At 37.3% G+C, this 20,493-nt stretch overlaps 1 protein-coding gene across 1 annotated transcript in view; it reads left to right on the forward strand.

The window, feature by feature from the left end:
- Positions 1–19,485, forward strand: part of CDK5RAP2 (CDK5 regulatory subunit associated protein 2) — a gene marked incomplete at its 3' end in the record, with an annotated part of 50,307 nt that extends 30,822 nt beyond the window's left edge. The window contains exons 13-21 of the mRNA XM_010291801.1: positions 332–429; positions 3,487–3,617; positions 5,203–5,318; positions 6,823–6,951; positions 11,548–11,643; positions 12,448–12,495; positions 13,120–13,307; positions 15,514–15,979; positions 19,218–19,485. Coding sequence (XP_010290103.1) covers positions 332–429; positions 3,487–3,617; positions 5,203–5,318; positions 6,823–6,951; positions 11,548–11,643; positions 12,448–12,495; positions 13,120–13,307; positions 15,514–15,979; positions 19,218–19,485 — 1,540 coding nt within the window. The remainder of the gene's footprint in view (positions 1–331; positions 430–3,486; positions 3,618–5,202; positions 5,319–6,822; positions 6,952–11,547; positions 11,644–12,447; positions 12,496–13,119; positions 13,308–15,513; positions 15,980–19,217) is intronic.
- Between the last annotated feature and the right edge of the window lie 1,008 nt (positions 19,486–20,493).

The raw sequence follows: 20,493 nt of genomic DNA on the forward strand, positions 1-20,493 counted from the left end.
TTAAGTTGTGAACTTTGGAATTAAGGGTGCTGGGGGTGGAGGGAAAGCTTTTCAGACTGTGATAAAAATGACGAGCCACTGTTTAGATATGTGACTCACTTATGGCAGGAAAATAACGAAACACTGCTTGCCTCCTTTAATAATAGCTGGTTTTAAGTATCACGAGTAGTTTCCAGATTCATATTGGGCTTTGGAGGTAGGCAGTCCTGTTCAGCAAATTCGGATTTCTACTTCTTTCACGTTTTCTTCAGAACATAGGTCTACACGTAATTGTAGACACCCAAACGTAAAAATTACATTGTAAGCTTAGTATGTTCCTGTTTTAATTTAGGAAAATAAAGAAGCTGAATATGAAAAGTTGATCCTTGCTTTAAGAAAGGAACAAAATATTTATTCTACACTCGTGAAGACCTTCAAAGAATCGGATAGGTAAGTACTTTTTCTATTTTGGTGGATAATCTAACTCACAGCACAAAAGTCAGAAGCGAAAAAGGTGCAGCTTAACTGGAGCGGTGATTATTTTGTACCAACCAATTGTTCGTAAGGCATAAACTAGCTGTAGTAGTCTCCCTAAAAGAGAAATATTTTTGTAAGTCAGATTATATTATCTAAACTACTTAAATGTTTCTGAAAATATTTCCGTTTGGATTGGAATCCCAGATCAGCCAGATTTCCATTTAGGTACCAACATAAGCAGCACGATTTTCAGGAGTTAAGTGTCCTGTGTTGGAATATAGGGGGAAAATCAATTCACAGTGAACTTTTGGGTGATGGACAATTTGCCATAGTTCACTCCTAAAATACAGATAATGCTTATCTTAAAAGTGGCATTGCGAGAATTTTGATGGGCGTGTAAGCCAGTAAGATTTTAGAGAAGGTTAAACAAAACAGAATAATTGAAGTTTGCATAGTATGCTTTCAATGTAAAGCATTCAGAAGTATAGCAGGAACACGTGTTTTGTAACCTTTTAAAATCAAAGAACACAACATTGTAGAAAGAAATCTGTGGCCTACTTTGTATCCTCTTATTGCTTGGCAGTTGAGGAGGAGATGCTATGATAAAATAAAGAAAATTCTTAGCCTTTAGGTAAAATAAATGTAAATGTTTTAGAAGAAATTTACTTTTCCTGTTGTAATTACAAATATCTTAATTAGGTATTGGCACCATTTGAGTGCTAGCTCCTGATTCTTCCCACCTGGAGGCAATGGCTCATACCTGCCAACTTTGCGGGAATGTGTGCTTGTATTTTGCAGTGTGTTTATAGACCACTAAAGTTCAGAAACTATAAAGTGGGTAGCACTGTAGTAGATGAGATCTGATATTTGAATTAAGTGCTTTAATAGTAATGCCGTTTTGTGCTTGGCCACAGCTCAGATACTAGAATTTTTTTCATTAGTAATAGTGATAGAAGTCAGATTATGGAGATAATTTCTCATCTCTGGGGAAAGAGCAATGGCTCTTGTGACTTTTCTGTTGAACAATGACCGAATGAAGGAAGAAGCCAGTTTGTTTTAATATTTCTTATGGAGGCTGTGAAACACTGTGGGTTCTGTGGGTAGAGTGATTGTCAACACACTGTGTAATAAAGACGACAAAGTAACGTAACTCTAATACTAGTCTTTCTTAGAATATCTTTCAAATGAGGAAAATTATAACTGTAGTTATTATCATTAGGGTAATAGGAGTTTTGCAGTTAACTTCTGTGGGATCAGGAGCAGAATCATTAGTTCTGTTTTCTTGCTGTGGAGCTATAGGATGCACAGAGCAGTGCATGGTATGCGGCAATTTGCAGAGGATGCGCAATGACTCAACAACAGAGCTGGAAGTTGGAGGCAGGTCTTCTCTTCGCTCCTTCTCTTCGTTTTGTGGGCTGAGATGTGCTGTAAATCTGATACGGGAAGACTTGAACCCCCAGAGTTCTGGGGAGCTGATAAACAAGCCCTGCAGATAAAGTCAGCTTCCTCATTTGTGTAATTGCCATCAGCAGTGACATGGATTTTAGCCAAACATCTGTTTTCTTGCTGACATACCTTCTTTTAGACATTATTTATTTTAAACAACCTGCATGGTTATTTTTCAAAATAAGCTACAGGGTGTCAGGACCAAGACAATTCTTGTCTTTCCAAGCAGGGAATCGATGCTTTTTCTTATAAACCCTTAACTCACGAAAAGGAGAAAATGTGCTTACTTAGCTTCTAGTAATTTGTTGGTTTGTTTTTATTCTTAATTTTTTGCTGAGCATTTAAAAACGTTTCTTTTTAAAGATACTCGAGTGAGGGAGAATTGGTTAAAGCAATAATTTCTTGTGCAGGAAACACTGACAACAGCACACTTGTCGGCAGACATACTGAGAGTCTTTTCATACATGCTGTCTTTTAGTTAATGCACTTCTACAATATGCTGTTATTCTCATGCAAGTATGATGTGCTGTATGTTCCTGTATTGTCTCCTGTAAGATGGATTTAAATTTTTTCTTAAAGATTCTTGAATTCTCTGGCATTTACTGCAGGGGGTTGGAAACTCTACAGCAGCTTGATGTATCTTAAAACACTGAGGTTCTGAGGGAAGTAAATGTGAAAATAAATAATACGAGTTCAGTAACACCTTGTTATTTATTTGTTATTAAATCCAGTTTATTTCATTTTATTGCAATTTCAGTTTTTAGTGTACTTAAATCTTTCTATGGACTTATCAGAACTGTCCATATCCATAACTTGTCGATATTGAAGGGTATGGGGATGATCTAGCAAGGGACGGCTAGAGGTGCTGACACCATGAGGCCTGAGGGACAGTGACTGATGCTAAAGTAAGAGATTCAGTGGCCACCTTGGAAGAAAGCTGCTTAAAGAATTGATTCATGTTGACAAATTATCATTTGTAAGTTTTGGCATTTACAGCCCATCAAGATAATTGAGACAATTTAGACCTTAAAAGGTCTCTTTACACACTGTCAGACAAACGAAGAAATAAAACAGTTAGTTGTGTATGGGTCATATTTTCAGTGAAACATGATTTTTTGTTTTTTTTCTGGCACATTAGATTATATAGTGTAGTTCTGTAGCAAGGGAACAAAGTTTCCATGGTCACCATATAATGGAATACACAGAGCCATCAGTATTATGTGATAATGATATTTTTCTGGCTTACTTTTCAGAAGTTAGTAACTTGGATTACTAGTAATTTTTCCTTAAAAAGAATTACATAGAAGTTGGCTGGTAGAATAGATCTGTCATGTTTAAGCTGGCTTACAAGCAGCACAGCTCAAAACAGCAAGAAAAGGACATATATGTAAAGGTTTAGTCTCATCTTTCTATGTGGGGATTTGTTTGTTCTCATGCATCAAAATGATGTAACTGAGTAATGGAAAACAGCGATGGCTAACGTGAAATGGGCTCTTTGTGGGCGCCTGGATGTATGAAGATGCTGAGGTGCACAACAAAATGTTTTGAATCGAATCTTTAAGATTTTTTTTTCTCTTTTTTTAGTATAAATAGCTTGCAAACGGAACTAAACAACATTTTCCTGTTGCGAAAACAACTAGAAGAAGATGTTTTAGCTAATCGGAATCTGCAGAAGGTCTTACAAGATCAGATTAAGGACATGAAAAACCGGCAAGGTCTGTATACGTATGCAGCCCATCCCTTTTCTTGATCTTGCACAGAAGAAAACTGGTTTAATTGCAGTCAGTTTGCTGGGATGGAGAAGAAACGTTTGAGAGTAGAAAAAGGCGTGAAAAACTTCTTTTTGGCTTTCTAGACTGAATATTATTTGGGGGATTTGTAACAGATTGTCCTTGAGCAATCAAGGCATATACAGAGGAACAGCTTTCCATGCAGCAAATATTAGTAATTCTATGACAATTCTACTGCAGTGATCGTTTCAAGCTGCCTACAATGTTGTACCCATAGAATTGACTGTTTTCTGCAGAAGTTGGAGATTCCTGGCTTTGAATAAAATCTCTGGCCATGGGTTCACTTTTTGACCATGGAATGTAATTATTTCACAATACTTTGGTAAAGAGTTTGTGCTTCAGGAAATGGCTAGACTCCTAACAGAAGTATTTCCAGAGGCAGAAAAAAATAGCCAGATGTTTTGTTATTTTGTAATTCAGAAATAGTAGAGCTTCTAGCTTTTTTATTGTGCTGCTTTGGAGGTGTTTTTAGTATATACTTAGGTATAGAAAAGAAGAATGTAAGTGGACATTGTTAAATGTAGTTTACTGCATATGTACAGATGTATCTGTTTTATTCCATAGGGGGATATATGATTAACAATAAAGCCTGATCACATACCCCTTTAAACTTAGACTTTCAATTTTAGCATCACTCTCTTGACAGCTATGATAAGTGATAAAAGGTAAACTTCTGCTGTTTCAGAGTTTCCGACCTCAAAAGCACAGGGATGATGAACAACCAGGGTAGGCCAAAGGGTCTTGTGGGTATTCCTGGATCCTCACGAGCAGTTGTGTTGAGGGTGACGTTGTTAGGAATGAAGGCCTTGAAAATTAGTAATCATTTGTGAAGCTTTGGGTCCTTGCAGCAGCCATGGGGATCAGTGTCGAGCTGGGAGTAGGATTTGGATGACTCTTCTTTGTCCTAATTCAGATATGCTTTCTCTCTATCTAATGAGATATATTTGGAGAACTAACTGTCCATCTATATTGTAAATGAACAGGTGTTTACCGAAACATAACAAATCATTCCTGCAGTTATAGAGGAAATTAATAAGTAGCTATTTTCAATTCAATTAATGCAATCTTTTGACCCAAAAGCAAAATAAATTCAGTAACTTTGTCTAACCTGGCTTTTCGCCTTGAGACCTTGAGTTCATGTTCATAAAAATACAGTTAAAACAGAATAAGTATTCATGCCTTACTTATCCTTCCTAAAAATTATTTCTAGTTGTAATGCTAAATATGCAAATTATGATTCAAAATTACATTCACAACTCATGCTGATAACCACAGAAAATAGAGCCACAGAAAATACAGCATGTCTGCATGTTAGAAGCACAAAGAAATATGAGGACAAAATTTGTTCAATTAAACAGAAAGCTTATTTTGGGGGACGGAACATTTTAACTGGCCTCCCACAGACTTACTAGTAGGTTCTTATTCAAAAAGTCCTGTCTTTGCATTTTATGCTGTATTTTCCTGCAAATAGAGTTTCTGAAATAATTTCTGTCCTTGGTTATTTTGACAGATGAAACACTATCTTTCTGTGGAGATCAAACATCTTATATGAGTATCTGTTTAGGAGAGCAAGATCATTTAAACCTACAGATAGACCATCTGTCTCTTGAAGAACTTAAGAAAAAGGTATTGATCTTTTTTTATTATTTACAGTTTCTAATGGCTTAATTCTGCTTTGTTTATAGTTTGTGCATCTCTCAAAAAAGGTTTATTTAGCTACAGTTGGGCAGTTTTGAAAGGATTTGAAGTTCTCGTCTCTGTGGTTTGTGATCCGCCTTTTATGAACTATTTAGTCTTTGTTACGCCACATGGGCTTCAGAATCAGCTGAAAGATAGATGGCTTGCTGCAAAGGTTTTGTGATAGTTCAACACCTGGATTCAGGTTTCAGACTCAATACCAAATCTTAGTCATCATGAAGTGTACCAACTACAAAAAAATTTTTTTGCACTAAGTATCCTACAACATGTCTTTCATCCACCAATATTAATAATGAAGATGGTAGTGGTGTCTATAATTTATACTTATGTATAGCACACTCCATCCCAGGAGTTGCAAATCTTTTGGTAAATCTGGCATGTTATGAAATAACCCTGATGTAAGTTAAGTTTGTCTCCATTCTGAATAAGGAGAACTGACATTCACAGAAATTAAATGTGTAGACTATTGTCATACAATAAATCAGTATTGGAGTTCAGAACTTGTTCCTCTGACTCCTTATCCCGTGCAGTGACCCATGATCCATGCACCAATTTGTGATAAGGAGATATGTTGAATATGGTCATTTGAGCGTGAACATAAGTGAAGTTTTACATTTCTCATGGCCAGCTGAATTGTAGGCAGGTGTTCAAAATCTGGAGGTGGATAATCTGAAGGAAATAAATTTGCCTTACACTGAACAGATGTCAATAAAAAACCCTCCCAGATTGTGTCCCAGTCCCAATCTAGGGTTATACCATTTTTGTCTCTGAATGTATTCCCTTCAGTAGGTTCAGGGACACTCACTAGCAAAAGATGTTTATAAACGATTTCGTACCTGAAAAAGGGTTTGCATGGCTGAAAGCGGATCTCTTTTTTTTCCAAGTATATTAATTGGTCTAACAAAAAGATTTCACTTTCTTCTGCAAACATTGCCACACTACATGAGTCTGTGACAGTAGTGTCTCTTCAAGAGTCTTGAACATGATCATCCATTCAGATTTTGTATCTGTGAAACTACTCAGACCGACAGTAGGTTATAAAGGGCGTTTGAGATAGAAGAACAGGTTGTTTCTGAATGCTACTATTTCCCTGTAATGCTGGTTTTCCCACTAAACTGTTTCTTCTCAAATCATCCTGTTGGTGTGAGGTGTCCTCAGGTTTCTTCTTGCTACTGAGTTGTGAAACTTGATACCTCAACTTAACGACACGGCTGGAAACTGCTGTCTTACAAGATAAGATTTCTTGAACACTAACTCAGAAATACATAATCACGTTGTTCATACACGGTGAGATTTTTCTAATGAGCGGGTCTAGCAGTCCAGTCTTTCCAACTCTGCAGTTTAGATTTAGCTGGAGATTTGTATATCATCACTTGTTTTCATACTAGTACGGATGTTACTGGTTCTACTTGTTCTTCCTTTGGTTATTTAGGTTACTGATCTTCTCTTGATGGTTAAGGATCTGCAGTCAATTAATGAAGAACTTAAGAAAAAACAGCCTGGACTTTGTACAGCAGATTCTCAAGGGAAGGAAGTGCTAAAAATACTAAACCACAGTGAGGTAGGTTTTCTGTGTTGAAGTATTGAATCTGACTCTGACTCTCACATCTAATATACCTTGTGGAGTCATTTACATCAGTGCAGAATGAGTGTAAAACCCTTGGGGCTTAGGTTGTTAATTCCTTATAATAACTTTTTAAATTAATGATGTAAACAACTTTAAGACGTTAGCACAACAGAGAATCAGCTCAATGCAAGTGTTCAGTGATATGTCAAGTTGATTTTAAGGAAACAACTTACACATGAAAATATTAATTGGGTCTGTGATGTATTTGTTTTGCCAGTTGAAAGGGGAGGAAATAGTTAATTTTACAAAGAAAGCAGTATCTTTTAGCTATTTAGCATTCTCTTACAGCATTTTAGCTATTACTGAGTGTCTGCTTCTCTGCTGTTCAAGAGTCATTCTCATGCTGTGTCCAATTCGGTAAAAGCTTAGTTCATATCTCCTCTGCATCTGCAAAACAGATGGCGTTCACCATGGCCAAAAAAGAAAGAGTAGCACTTTGGGTCACTTAAATGCATGGTGGTTCTGTCACATAGAAGTGTATGAAGAAGTGGCCAGCATTGTGGTAGATTGCTGAGAGGTGCAAGGAAGTAATCGTTGGTGGGTGTTTCATTCTTTTGCCCAAAGCTAAGACTTTTTTTAGCTGTGGGGAAGAGGAGGTCTTGGCAAAATACTTCCACTGAGAAACACTTTGGGTGCTGGGTCCCCATTTGCCGTCTTACGTGTGAATGATGAAGGATGTTCAGGAGGCTCCAGTAGATTCTAGTGAGCCTTTCTAGCTTGTAATAAAGTATTATTTGAAGTGTGCCTGGTAGTACTTTTCTTTATGTTGTGTTGTGGTTTTTGCTTTCAGTTACGTTGTTCTTGTGCACCACATATTGAATGGGAAGGTAAAAATATAAAAGGAATAATGATACTGCTAGTATTTTGTGTCTTGAACTTCTTGATTAAACTCAAAAGAACAAAACATTAGGAATGGTTGGAATCAGTTATGTGTAGGGATTGCCTAATTCTAGAGCTGGGACTGTGGTATTGGAGAGTTTTCTGCAGGACTCTGGGAAAAGGGTCATTTTTTTACCCTATGGTGCTGCAGATGCACTGGGAGCAATCATCAAAAGTTATGAAATATTCTTTGTTTTTCAGTTTTAAGACATATTCATGTTACCTTTAATTGAAATACGTTTTAAATTATAGCCCGACCTTTAGGGGTGCCATGGCTTTTATTAAAAAAATTAATTTACATGTTACTGTAATAGGTCTGCATGAAAAGCTTGTGGGCAGTCTGTTTCAGAGTGCGTACGCTTTCCATAGATTAATATTTTTAGCAACTTGCCACGTTATCCTGCAGAGGGTGCTGCACCCCCACTGATGCCATAGTTAATCCCAAAGGGATTTACATCCTGTGCTAAGGTTATCATGACAAGATACTGTGCGTGCCTGCATTTGTCTCGGCATGAAAAGTACATAGAGGGCTACTTACTTAAGAAGCTGTCTACGTGAAATTAGATGTGGGATGACAAAGCGTGAAGCTTGTAAAGAAAATAGGGAAGTAAAAAATACTCAAAAACAAAAAAAAGGGAAAATACGGTATTTTAACCAGTGCCATAATGGTAATAGTACTATGGAGCTCAAAAGGGAAAGGATCTGTAATTAAAAGTTTCTAGTGTAAAAGGTATGATTTTATCAGTCTTGACAATAAATCGCAACCTGGATTTCAAGTTATGGATTATGAGAACCGTGTGTTTTGCATATTAATAACCATTGTTGAAAAACATAAATTATATATTTTTTATATGTATTTTGGGCTAGAATTTGTGGGCAGGTAGTACTGAGATGACACTAACATATGTGCTATAAGAGGAATTTGGGCAGACACAGGAAGATGTACCCTTCTCAGGTTCTTAAAATGAACCCATCTTTCTTTTCCTTCACAAAGCTGGAGCACAAATCAGATGAATCTGCATGTTGGTGCCTCCGCAGGGCATCTCCCGAAGGTCTGACAGCCCCTAGTACGCTATTTCTTGGCTTCATGTTTGGAAGAGAGGGAGAAGGGGGAGAGAAAAAGGTTGTTTTTGTACCGTCCTCTGAACATCTGCTTTCTCTGAGAGAAGCAGCCTCAGTGATTTCAGCCTTCAGGGCTCCAGAGATCTTTGCAAACCAAGCATATCAGTTGTTCATTTAGGAAAAACATTCTCAAGGTTTTAAGTCTCCAAGGAAATATTTTAAACAGGCAGCTTATTCTTGGTAGAATTTTTTCCTGGCTTTAAGACACTTACTTTCTTGTAATATTTTGTTGAATGTTAGGTTGTATTCCTTGGAGCACAGAAAGTTTCTTTTCAGCCTCTCAGACACAAGACCATAGGACCAGGCTCAAATTGCAGTCATTTGTTGTAGTCGTGTGCTATAACCTGTTGGTCTTAAGTAATAGTTTCATTCTAAGAATTACCACTTACTAAACTGAATACTGTCCTGGGAAAAGCATATACTAAAAACTGTTGAGTCATAAAAGTAGTTGCATTGGGTGGATAAGTTATATGTGCAAATAAGTTTATTTTTAATACACAAATACAGGGTTTGTCCTGAATCTACACATGGAAGATTAAACCTCAACAGGTTTTTTAATAATTTTATATTTTTTTTATAATTATTGGACTTTCGGTATCCCATGATTACAATGAAAAGATCTTTCTATAATGCATGCCCTTGCTATATACCACAATCTTCTGTCTTCCTCCAGTTTTTGAATTGTCTTTACTTTGTGTTGTCCTAGAAAACCAAGTCTGAGTGAAAATACCAAAATAATTCAAACATGATTTGGAAGTTAGTTTCCAATACGGATTTCTAATAGCAAAAGGCAAATATATTAATATGCTGCACCATCCCGTTTCTGCCTTTTAAAATTCATACTTAAAACCATTAAAGTTGCTTATACTGCTAGGGATTGGAAGATAAAAAGGCTTTTGTCATTTATTTCACACACACACACACACACATACACACACGCACACGTGTGCATACTCAATTAAAAAAGTCACACCCCACACATGCATTCAATTCCCAGTGTTCTTGGAAAGGAAAAATAATGCTCCTTGCAGAATCCTGTTTGTCTGCGATGGGGCTGACAAGCTGTGAGCCAAGACTTTCCAGCATGTGATGCTGGGGAAGCAGGTTTCTGTTTTCATGCCATAAGTTTCAGCACTGCACTGTATATCCATCGGAGCTATAAATATCACATCCACGACCCGTAGACACCGGTTTCTTTCCTTCCAGTCCGTCATCTGAGTCTCTGTAACTATAATCTCAATTTTCTGTAACTATGCTGAAGATTCTGCTTTTCTTGTCTTAAGGTAATTTTTCTTTAGCCGAAGTCATACCGAAATATGACTGTTACACACAGCAGTGCTGTATTGTTGCCACAAGTGCTTTAAGACTAAAATTTTTATCCAGCACAGGTTTGAAATCCTCTATGTCAGTGCTGTATCCTACCTGTGGCTTAGGCATATTAGGCATAGTGTCGTTGATATTTACCATGTTTTGCACATTTCTACTATTTAATGAGGTTTTAGCTGCAAAGATCTTAAATATCCGTCTTTTTCTATTAGATTGGGAAATGTTGCTGTAAAACCAGATGATATAAATGTCCAGTCTGGTCTTCCCGCAGGGGAGTGGTGGAATGTGGTAACTGCAGGTCACTTGTGATGGATCCCAAAGTGGGAGAAAAGACCATCCCTGTACTCAGGTTGTTGTCTGACAGGCTGTGCCACAATGTGGCTAATGAATGTCGTAATTCTTTGTAAATATGAGTTTTTCTTACAGCCAGTATTAAAGCAACATAGGCAAAGCTAAATTCTGTCCTCTGTTGCCAGAGCAAACCGGGTAAAAGGAGGTGAGTTGTGAGCGAGGTGGAAATAGTCTCCGTCAGCTGTGTGTAAACGCAGCTCACGCAGTAGTGGTCTTCGTTGCCGTTGGGGGACGAGCAACGCGTGGGTCTCGGCCCTTGCTTGCACAGCGGTTGCTGCCATGTGACATCCAGCAAACCAAAGGGCTTCTGGTCTTCCCGTCAGTAGTGCTGATGTCAGGAACTTGGGTTCTGCTACTAAAAACCTGAGTCTTCCTTCTCTTTGCTCAGGAAATATTAGTGATGGAAGATGGGCTGGGTTCTGTGGCAAATAGGGAGAAAAGATGATTTGGCACCATTTGCTATAAATCAACAAATTTAGGCAAGGCACAGCAGATTGTAACCTTCAGCGTTACAGTATATCTTTTTAGTGTATAGCAAGCTACATGTGCTTTGTTTTAAAGGCATCTATTTCTTGGATGCTGGAGAAGAGCCTAAATTGTGTAGCAAATGAAAATAAATTCTGGAGATTGGAAAAGAAAAATAAAGTTTCACTGTACTTAATATGAGTCATTCCTGGGTTTGATATTAATTTTCTTTGATCTTGTTGAAGAAATCTAATTTAGTGTTTGTTACTTTGTATTACAGGCTTTTTTTATTTTTCTTTAAGACATGTCACTGAGTTATTTATGCATGTTTCATATCACAATATTTTTTTTGTGCTACATTTTCACATCATTCCATACTTTGTGTAGTGTCTTGAAATAACAGAGAAGCCTGTGATGCAGACTGAAGATGGTGACAATGACAGGAAGATGCAGAACAGTCAATTTTCTGAGAGGGTCAGTCAGGTAGGACTCTGCTCTGGGTACATTATGTTACAGTACTCCTTGCATGCTTTTAAAAATTCTTATTTTTGTAGAACAGGAAGTCTTTTGCAAACGAAGTGTACGGTTTTTGGTAGCTGATTTTGCTTTCAATTAATTGCTATCCTAAAGGGTTTCTGAAGGCTTTTTCCTATATTTTTCTGCTGCTAAGGTTTTACAGTCAAGATACAGCGTTTGATCTGGTCCTTGTTTTCTCTTGGTCAAGTAATAATATTCCTTAATGGGGATGACAGAAAGTCCCTTGAAATTGTATTTCTTTACATAAACGCACTCTGATCTTCAGCCTTCGTTGCAGTCAGGCCTATAGTACAAATTGTGTAAGATTCACTTGCTGCTATGGTTGAGGAAAAAATACTGTAGATCTTTCTTCAGGGTTGAAATTCTTGATATAGGCCTATAATACAAATTGTGTAAGATTCACTTGCTGCTATGGTTGAGGAAAAAATACTGTAGATCTTTCTTCAGGGTTGAAATTCTTGATATCTTTGTAGCCTGTTGAGTGCATTTTCATACATACAGGAATCTGCTGTCATCTTATTCTATCATTCAAAAGTGATGTAATATAAAGCATCATGGAATCATAAAATAATTCATGTTGCAAGGGACCATAGAGGATCATAGAGTGCAATTAAAGTTTAACCTTTCTGCTTTAAAAATTATAACATGCTAAAATATGACACAAAACAGAGCATTTTGGTTAATAATGTTGAAGAATAATGATGCTCTATTCTTTGAAATTCATAATTTTTGTGTTTCTCTGTTTACTAGGTATGCCTTCAAGTATCTTTAGATTTTCCTTGTGAGGTGGATAAACAGGTAAGTGATGTAAAGGTTCTCTTGACACTTAAACATCTTAATCTCTCACTGCTGATGTCTACTGATGGAAACTGTATACAAATGGGCCCAGTCTGAATTCTCACGTAATTGATACAGAAGACTTTAATTGGTTTAAATGGGGGTTGAATTACTGGAGGGAACCCATGTAGGAATTTCCTAGGACTCATCTACAGTGTTGCCTGCAAAAAGTTGGCAGTTTGTAAATACTTCAAGTTGCATCCTGTCCTGGCAATCTGGGTTTGCATCTGGAGACACCAGGACAGAATTTGTACTGTAAAGACAGATGATTCAAGGGTGAATAAAAACTTATCTGCAATCTGCAGGCAACATTCCAGAAGTTTCATACCTCTTCATAGATAAAGACCTTCAGGGAAATCTACTTACTACTTACTAAATGACTGATCACTCTGAATTAATCGTATGAAATAGATGTTAATTAGTTTTGCTATTAATAAATAGTAAGTGAAATGTCTGTGGATGTTTCTTAATGTAGATAAAGATCATCAGGAATTACAAAACCTGATTACAAACAGATTACAGCCCTGAATTTAATAGAACATTACATACATGTGTAATAAGAAAATGTTTGCATTTTTTTAACAGATAACTCCATCAGGCTATTCAGAGAGTTTCTGCCAAGACGGGCATTTTAGGAGTCCAAATATGCCTCAGTTTGAACATGATACAACTGGCAAACACTTCGGCAGATTAGGAATGAGTGAACACGAAACAGAAGAGAACTTGCTTACATCTCTTTTACGAGAAAATAGAACACCTTTACTGAATTCTACGTAAGTGTGAGGGATAAGCACTGCTTTTGACAGTATTTCTATTTGAGAAGAGAATAAAGTAATTTTGCTAAAGTGAATTTAGATAATGACACTGTCTAATTTACCTGAGAGATTGGCAAGGCACCTTCAGATCCATTTTAGTCTATCATGCAATTAAGTAATTAGGAAACATACTATCAATAGAAATCCTTATGAAAAACCCATTACAAGACAAAAAGTCTCCAAAGTTACTGATACGCGAAGCTTTATTGTAGGGACTGATTGTTTCCAGGATGGGGTCTAGCAGTGTTAAAGGGCTGAAATGATAATAGGGGGTACTTTTTTAAAAAAAAATTAGAATATCTGAGAGCACGGGCCAATAAAAGGTGGTATGATGGAGGGGACGACGCTGTACTGCTATAAAAATTGTATGTGTAAGGAAGTGAGGATGGAGGAATTGGAGTTAAAATGACTGCTTTACAGGGTTAATTTTGAATCGATATTACTGCACGTTTTGTGGCCTTTGCCACATCTGTACTGCTTGGACAGAGGTTTGCTCTCCGTCGGCAGTTTCGGGAGTCTGGGCCCATGTGCTGCAGCTGACTAGTTGGTTATTCCAGTGTAACCACACGTAGGACTGTGCTGAGATGAACATGTTGAAAGTAGTTAGGTCACTTTTCATGCAGGAGAAAATACTTGTGTGACTAAATTTGCATAAGCCCTAGTGTAACTAATGTTTTTCAGGTGTGTGTGTATGTTACACTATGGCTTCATCAACTCCCAGATGAATTGCTCATTTCCATAGGAACTGGACAATACCAAGCAAGAAAAGGGTGTATAGAAAAACCGTACCCTGACTAGTTTTGTTTTCTCTGATTTCATGCTCACACCACTTAATCTCCTGGTTGAAAACTGAATTAGAGCTTTGCTGGAGATGATTCTCCTTTTCCTTTCCTCATTCTCTCTGCACTGTCATGACTATGTACAGCATTACAGGACTTTTTTCAGTGCCCATCAGTGCTGCTCCTTCAGCTAGCTGTAGTGGTTTCTGGAGAGTAATGGGAATGACCTTCCATATACGCTGTGCTTGGCAATGCTAGTAGCAGAATATCCCATGGAATTACACAGGTCAAATCCTGTTTTCTGTGTTCAGCATGCGCTGCACTTGACTTTACTCAAGCAATTCTATATTTTTACAGTACTATTTAAAACTCTTCAAGAGGCTTAAATGGCCTTAGTTGTCAAAGCAGTAGTTAGTGGTAAATGAGGAGGTACTTCTCTCTTAGGAGATGGATAGATAACATTGTTATTTGTTAACTTTACTTAAAAGTCTGCTAATGAGTGATGCCAGCACCGTCTTTACCGCTCTAGTGTGTAATCTTTTCTATGTTCAACTATAAATGACCGGATTGACTGGTGATGAGCCTATACTTTGCATAACTTAATTCTCACTAATGACATTAAACGCCAGAGAAAGACATAAAAAGCCTAGTTAGCTTCTATCATTTCAAATGCTAGCTATACAAATGCAGTTGTGTTAAATTCTGGTTTATATGTTTAGCGGCACAGACAGCGCTCTGTCAGATGCATGATACTATCTACAGAATTTGAGGGCTTGCTTATGCTTTAAATGTCTCTAATTTGGCTAGTTTCACTTAAAACTTTGCTTTCCAAACTGTCATCCATGGACCACTAGTTATCTGTGGGACAGTTTGGTGGTCTGTAGTGAGCTGTTTTTGCAGGCTTTTGGCTGCTTTCTCAATTTCCATCTTCCCTGTTACGTTAGAAATGCATAAAGGGAAAGATTTTCAGAAAAACTCAGCATCTAGAGTCTCCGGTGTTTTTTGGTAGAATTTTATTTTTAAAGGAATTAAATCAAAAAGTATAGTCTCTTGAAAATCCATTCCTATTTCTTATATTGCTATGTTATGTAAGCAATCGAGTTAGTTACCAGAGGTTTAGTATCTGTTCGTGAATGGGGAAAGGGGCAGTAGAGCATATCTGGTCATAAGTAGGAGAAAAGCATTGATGAGATAATTATGATATAACTCAGGTTGTGCAAAGGTTTCAAAAAAGGTTCATTAGTAGTTTGTTAGTGAGTAGAACAGAATCTCCTGGGAATTTCAAATATGTCAAGTCATTGCAGAAGTGTTTCTTAGAAGATATTCTTGTTTGCTTAAATAAACATCAAAATTCATGCCTTTCCTTTCCTCCTTGCTGGGTATAGCAGACAAGAACAAATGAAAATTGTAAATGAACTGTTAGATCGTCTGAACATAACTGAGCAAGAATGCTCAAGTGAAGATACAGAGAAAACGGATGAAAAAGATCTTAGGCAAATGATTATTCAACTAAGAGCTGAACTCAAACATTTCAAGCAGGTCAATAAATTCTTAAAGCAGCAAGTAGAATTGAAATCAACTTTTGATGGGAAAGAGAAGCTTTATCCAGATGCAGTGCCACAGATTAATAAGGATATTGAGTTGTTGAAAGTGGAATTGAAAGATGCAGCTACACAAACAATGACTTTAGAGAGTAATGTCATGAGATTGAAACATGAAGGCAAAAAAGAAACCTCAGAAGAAAGCCCAAAATATTCAAGATTAAATGCAGAAAGAGAATATCAGCAAGAAAATGTGTATAAGAAAGGTGAACACCGTGAAAGACTCTTTTCTACAAGGAGAACAAATGAAGTAAGTTTATTTAAGATTCTCTTTTTGGTACTTAGGGAATAGATGTATAAAAGAGAAAAATATGCTTCATTTCCAATATTAAATCTTGCTTTTGTGTAATTTTTAAAATTAGAGAAAGAGATGTAAGCCAAATATATTTTAGATAATTGTTCTTAATATTCAGAGCTTTTCATCGCATACTTCAGTATGCTTTAGAACATTAATTAATTGGATTTCTGTCCTCACTGGGACTGGATACTAGTAAATATTCTCGCTTTTGGAAAAAGAGATGGTTTATAGCATAACGGCGTGATTCTGTGCTACCTTATATCTCTGCATAGATGTTCATAATGTGCAGAATCAGAGCATTCTGAACTGATAGCTTATAAAGTGTAAATGGCAGATGCCTTCTAGAAGATTGAAGACTTGCATAATGTCTGAGAGCATGCTGGTGAAGAGTTAACGGAAGATTTCAACAAACTTGAATCTTAATTTTAGGCTTTTATTAACATCTTATTGCATCTTGCTTTTAGAGAAGTATGACCAGTAGTACTCTATAAAACTGTGGGAGCAGTTCTTCATACTTGTTTGGAGCCTAGGTGCATGGAATCTGTTTTGTGAGTACAGACATAATTTGCTAGTGCCAGATAAGTTTTCAAACCTTTTGTATGCAGGCAGTCTGTGATCCCAGACACAGGTGGGGAAACAGTGTCTACTAAAGAGCTCGTGTATTGTTTCAGTAGCAGTTACAGAAGCAAAGTTGAAAACTCTTTCAAGACCTTAGCTCTTGCAGAGCAGACAAAGGAGAGTGTTGCTTCTGATTTTGTGCACTGCTGATAGAGAATGTTGTAGCACGTTCTGCACAGAATAGTTTTCATAACTTCAGTGATCAAGAGATTTCTTTGAGCTAGCAATGGGGAACAATTCATTTTTATTCTGGCTTGTTCTTGTTGGATTCATTTTTCTGAAGGTATGGGCTTGTAAACCAAGAAATGTCGATAAGGCTTTCTTCCATGCAGGCGTAAGCACCTCAGTATAGTTTGGGATTTTAAAGAAAAGATTTTGGCATGCGCAATGGGTCCCTGGCAAGCATCCTAGAAAATTCATTCCAGTCTTAGCAATACACGATGATACCCCTGAAAAATAAAAACCTAAGTAACTCTCAAAAAACTATGTCTTGTTTCACCAAACAATTTACATGTAATCAAAATGTATCAGACTATCATCAGGTACATTCTTAGTCTTTTAAGCTTTCCTTATTGGCAGTAAATTTTCTACCTTGGAAAAAAATTATGTTTGGGGAAGAAAGAGGGTAATAATGGAAATGTTCGTGGGCTGTTGTTAATGTTCTTAGACTATTTGGCATTTGGTCATTGGTGTTTGGCAGGTTGGCTGCTGTGATAGCTGTTCCTCATCTTTGGGATGCCTTGGCTAGTCTGAGACAGAAAGGAGTGGATGTGCTTTCCCATCTCTTCGTGTTGGGTATCCAGGGCACCTGACTCTGGGAACACATGAAGAGACGAGGGCAGGGGGAAGGCAGGAAGAGTAAAGAAGGGTAGCATTAGAGGTGGAAGGGGTTTGAGGACCTAGCTGATCTATTACAACGAAGAATCAGCTTGTGATGGCTTGCTTAAGAACACTAATGATGTCTTTGAGTTGCTGGTCTTACTTCTAAGGAATGACAGACAGTCTCTCTGAAGGCAAGTAAAGGCCTGTCAGCCCTCCACAGGGAATGCCTAGAGTTCTTTCAGCAATTCTCTTTTTGTCAAGTTCCTGCTTTCATTGCGTTTCAGTATACTGTTTTGGTTCATCGTTTTCCAGATCCCTCTCTAGTTGAATCAGCTACAACCTCAATGCAATCCCTGAGTCAGTTGCTTTAAAAGCTTTCTTGTTTGGACTAACGCAGTGTATCTTTTGCTTCTGAATGGCTTTTATAAATAATTTCATGTTCAGCCAGCTGAACTGGACTTTGGGTAATCTGGGTGACGCATATGTCTGTACAACAGCCCTGAGACAGCTGGAAATTGTTTGACTTTATTAGTGCAGTTTAGTAAAACTAGCAGGAAGTTCATCCCGCCTGGATTTATTTTTTCAGCCTCCAAATGATATTGTATTCATGTATGTACAAAAGGAATTGAGTATGTCATTAGGAAAATGGAACTTGCTTTTTATTATTTTAAATTATGTAAGGGCTATAATTGCTAAGAAATGAATGTGGAAAGGTATTTCAGAATACACTGGGTGGTAAAAGAAATTACGGGACTTACGACAGTGGTGGAGCAAATGAACAGCAAAAAAATAAACTAAACCTATCTGAACACGCCATTATTGATTTCTATTATTATTACACACAATTCCATAGCTCTCATTAACATACAGCATGTTTTTATCTTTTTGGAGATAGCACTATTTTATGCTCTGTGGTTTAAACAAGGACACATTTATTTTATGCAGTCTTCAAAAGGGGAGAGGCTAAAATCTAGTGACTTAAGAAATTTAACTTCCCCCCCCCCCACTCCAGTGATGGAATGTCTGTTACAGTAGGAAACGGGAATCCTGCGGAAGCAATTTATAAAGTGTATGGGTGAAGAAGCTATTCTTCTTCATGAAGGATTTCTCTGTGGCAGAATAAATTTCCTCTGTGGCTGATGCAAAGCTATGTTGATTTACCCAAAGGTACAACAGAAGGCTGGTATGAAGTACGGCCTGTTGGACAGAGGCAAAAGGAAGAAAGGAAAATATTTTTAGGAATTTGTGAAAAACTAGGAGGATCTTCAATTTGGAAAAAAAAAGTAAATTAAGGGAAACAGTTCCTGGGCTGTCAGACATTCATGATATAAATCAAGAGAGTGGGAAGTAGTAGTTCGAGAGGATAGTTTTTGGGTGAGAAACCGTTTTCCTGGGGCATACATGAATTCAGGGTTAACTAACATGCCTACTGATTAAAAACCTTTGCTAGTCAATGGTGAATTTGCTGTCTTGCTCCATGTGCTGGAAGCCATTCACTGTGTGGCTATAGATGCATAAGCAGCACTTACAGAAAATCGAGTCGCGGGATAGTTGTTTTTTTTCTCTCTCTGAATGTTTGTTTTCCACATTGCAAGGGTATTGCAATCTTACTTTCAAAACTATTTAATGTGACAGCGTACTGATCTTACTGGAAAATTTTTATTTTTCCTGGAATATTTGTTTATACTACCTGTACTTGACTGTTACATGTGAGCTACCAACTCCCCATTTTATTCCATGTCTTTTTCAGACTGATTCTGCTTGCCTGCCCAAGAAGTCCCGTCTGCCCGTTCTCTTAAAATCATCCAGACCATTAGGAGATGTGCCTTTGAACTCCTGTATGCAGGAGTCAGATTCAAAACTACAGCGTCGTACCACGGTACCTTATGAAGGTCTGAAAGCCTGTGAAGTACAAAACAAACAATTTCAGCCACAAACAAATGGAGAGTTATTATTGAATGAGTCTGTAACTGAAAACCTTCAAGAAGAGCCTGCACAGGAAAGCACGTCAGTGAGAGGTAAATAAAGAGCAGACATGGTGACTTGTAATGCTGCTTGAAATGGTGACTTCTTGTCTTGTAGTAGAAGGTAAAAACTGCTGCTTAATCTTATGGTTTTCTTGGATAGGCAAGTATATATAGATCTTGAAAAACTCCTTTTTTCTTTTGTCTTTGCTGCTAGAATGTAAAACAGCCTTGTGTGGAATAGAAAGTGTTTTGCATATATGGCTTAAGTATATAATAAATGACAGTTTCACAAGGTGCCCGCATACATGCACACATACATGTCAATTTTTAGGTAAAAGAAAAATTTCCTTTCTGTGATGCCAAGTCTAATGAAAACTGTCTGTAATGGAGGCAGGAGAGTTTAAAAATGCTGTATTTATTTATGCTGCATAAATAAGTTTTTCCAGTATTCCACTGATCAGGCAAGTCATCTGTGTCTGTTTCCAGTGTGGCTGAGTTAATTTAAACTCAGTGGTTGACAAAGTATCTGGATCAGCAAAGTATGACAAATTGTAAGGCAGAGAGCAGTAGATATTATATAAAGATTTGGAGTGGTAAAAAAAATAAAAATTGACTTAGCAGTTAGATTAATTATGAGTAGAGATATAAAGGATAGGTGGGGGAGAGAGGAGGTGTAAATATAAGAAATAAGATTCAATCAAGTAGCAAGTAAGCCACTGTCGAACACAGAGGTTGCAGAGGCTTTGTTGTTAATGATAACGTTATTGTGGTAAGGGACAGATATGGCACAACTTTATTGTAAATACTCAAGTTGATAGGACTATAGCAATTAGTTTGGTAGGTGCAAAATCCATTGAGAATTCTGAGAAGGGAAGTACTTTTGAATTGAATCCTGAAATGAATCGGAACCTGTTCAGACTGCAGTCCTGTGATTTCCTTTCCACACTGTTCTTTACCGTGGGTAACAGTTGCACTGCACACTTAGTGATTCTGAGGTTTGATGCCATGAGAGATTGAGAAGTGGGCTCGTGTGAACCTCGTGAGGTTCAGCAAGGCCAA

The sequence above is a fragment of the Phaethon lepturus genome, unplaced genomic scaffold (assembly GCF_000687285.1).
Source record: "Phaethon lepturus isolate BGI_N335 unplaced genomic scaffold, ASM68728v1 scaffold19207, whole genome shotgun sequence".
NCBI classification, from domain to species: domain Eukaryota; kingdom Metazoa; phylum Chordata; class Aves; order Phaethontiformes; family Phaethontidae; genus Phaethon; species Phaethon lepturus.